At 40.5% G+C, this 2,568-nt stretch overlaps 1 protein-coding gene across 1 annotated transcript in view; it reads right to left on the reverse strand.

Moving 5' to 3' along the window:
* CADPS (calcium dependent secretion activator) overlaps positions 1-2,568 on the reverse strand; it is a gene marked incomplete at its 5' end in the record, with an annotated part of 515,169 nt that overhangs the window by 58,480 nt on the left and 454,121 nt on the right. Inside the window, one exon of the mRNA XM_019626511.1 lies at positions 1,404-1,436. Within this exon, the coding sequence (XP_019482056.1) occupies positions 1,404-1,436 (33 nt within the window). The remainder of the gene's footprint in view (positions 1-1,403; positions 1,437-2,568) is intronic.

Raw genomic sequence — 2,568 nt, forward strand, 5'->3', positions numbered from 1 at the left:
TGATGTCAGCAAATTCATACCCTCACTCCCACCCCCATGCGATAGAGTGGGTATCAGCTCCCCACCCCCATTGCCCTGCTCCTGCTGCTGAAATGTCTAACGAGAGCCAGGTATGGTGCTGAGTGTTCCCTGTATGTGTCATTTAATCTGCACAGCAAACCCGAGACTTGGGTATTATTATCTCTAATTTAAGGATGGAGAAACAGGCCCAGAGAATTTGAGTAGTTTGCTCCCTGTGCACTGGAAGTTTATATTTTTGGGGCTTGGGAAAATAAATTACTTAACTTTGCTCCTTGCTGTAGTTATGTGAGCTTTTTCTCTTCTCCATTATAAGGACTATCTATGTGAAGGAGTCTGAGGTCCCTCGATGAGAAATATTATATAAATTCAAAGCATAATTATTGATTGTACATTCTTTCCTTAAACAAACAAAGTATATGCTAATGCTAAATTCACTCCAATTTTTCCTTTTGCCATCCTTTGAGAAATAAGCCAATAAACCATTACACACTTAACTTCCTGGGGAAATGAATTTAAATGTTAATATAAATCCTTTTAGAAAAAAACAAATTTTAACAAATAAGTATTTGAACAAGGAAGGTACTTAACCACGTTCAGAATGAAAAACGTTCAGTACAAGACCCTTGGTGGCTGTTGAGATAAGCTCTCTAAATTTAATATTTTATAAGAGACTCACACCTCTTTTGTTCAAAACAGAGAAACAGAATCATTCCTTTTCCTCTTTATTGGAATATATTTAAATCTCTCCAATTTTATTTTGCTAATAGGCAGGGCAAAGTCTGTCTATAAATGTACCCTGGTTTATCACAGGTAATCCCACATTCTAGCATTCATGTGTTGTACTTAACCTCAATTTAAATGTAAATTTTGGGCAACTTCAAGTGCTTTATCTGTGAACTTTGAGAGCTCTCTTCATTAATGAGGTCTGCACTTATTATAAACAATTTTGTAAGGTTTCCTTAAAACAATTGCAGAATTGACCCCAAAATGAACAAATTCAGAATTTATTTGTTTTAAAAAAATACTGGTACCCTTGTGCAAATGTCTAGCTCGTGGTTCTACTTCCGAGGTGTGTATGCAGGAGAGGAGGTGAGCAGGGAGATCACAGAATGAAATATTTCAGAGAAACCAATGAAAATAACAACGGACGTGAACTGGGTTTGCCCTCACATAGGACCTCTATTCCTGATGAAAGAAACCCTTCCCTCTTCTCCTCTGATAGTAATTTTATCATGAAATCTTCTTGGCTTCCCTCTTTCTGGTGATTCACTTAGGAATATATAATTTAGCAGCAACTAATGAAAACCGCACCATCAAAATTCTCATGAAAGCCAAAAAACCCAAACCAAAAACCCCCACGAAAACAATATTCAGATACTCACAGGTACATCCACATATTTGGAGGCTGCCTTCACCTAAGGAGGAAAGAAGAGGATGGAAGTGAGACTGGTGTTTATGTTTAATTGTTCACAGCTCAATGCTGTATCACCATCAGAGTTAGAACAATATGCTGTCACAGTGGAGCTGACCAGAAAACACAGGAAGGTACTGAAAAATAAAATCTGTTTGCTATTTTTTCCCCAAGCTATAGCCACTGAGAGAGGGAGGGATGGGGGGAGCGTGGAGAAAGAAGACGGAGGAGGAGAAAGTGAACAGAGAGAGAGTGAAGTTTTACTGACTGAGATTCTGTAGCTGGTGTAGGAGCTTTGCATTTTCCTCCCTCTCTTTGAAAGGGAGAAAAATGCCTGTGGCTAAACCCTCACTGTGATGAAGGGCTCNGCGCCACTTGGCCGGCCCTCTGCTAATTCCTTTTGTTTCCCCATAGTGAGCAAGGCTTCTGATACAACAGAATTCAGCCACAACCATGGGATGACCATAGAGCATGGCGCCTAGCACGCTGATGCAGAGTCTATTTTTTTTTCTCTCTCTCTACAATAAATCTGAAGCTGGCTTGCAGGAATTTGAATGAACCCCACGAAATTGCTGATATTTCGCTCTTTTTGATACAGTGCTAAGGGCCGGCTGCCTGCTGCTTGAAAAAGGTAAAAGTCGGGAGGCATGGTTGGTGGAAAGAACAGCAGGTTTATTCAGAATGCAGGGCATTCTGGCAGGATGGCAGACTCCTGTCCAAAGCCCACCTCCTGGTTCCTAGACCAGTCAGGAGGTTTTATAAGTACACAAGAAAAGCAAAGAAAAGGGGGAGTCAGTCAGGCAGGTCCGAGGGCTGACGTCTTTCCTGGGGTCTGGTCTGTTTTGAGATAATATTATCTGTTTAAATATAATAGGCTTGGCCACCGCGGCCTCGGGTTTTATGTCTATTCTGGTGTCTCAGCGCCTGAGGATTGAGAAATTGCCCTTTCCAGGTTAGGATTTTGTTAATTAAATGGATTAACGAGGTATGGGTAGTCTTGAGAAAGGGAACAAAACAGAGTTCTTTAATTAATCTGTGAAGGGAGAAACAAACAGGAAATAGGTGAATATTAGGGCGGATCTAACTGCAGACTAAGTCTAATGATGTTATTGATTTACCAATTTTCACCTTTACAC

Source organism: Hipposideros armiger, unplaced genomic scaffold (assembly GCF_001890085.2).
Source record: "Hipposideros armiger isolate ML-2016 unplaced genomic scaffold, ASM189008v1 scaffold_681, whole genome shotgun sequence".
Lineage (NCBI taxonomy): Eukaryota > Metazoa > Chordata > Mammalia > Chiroptera > Hipposideridae > Hipposideros > Hipposideros armiger.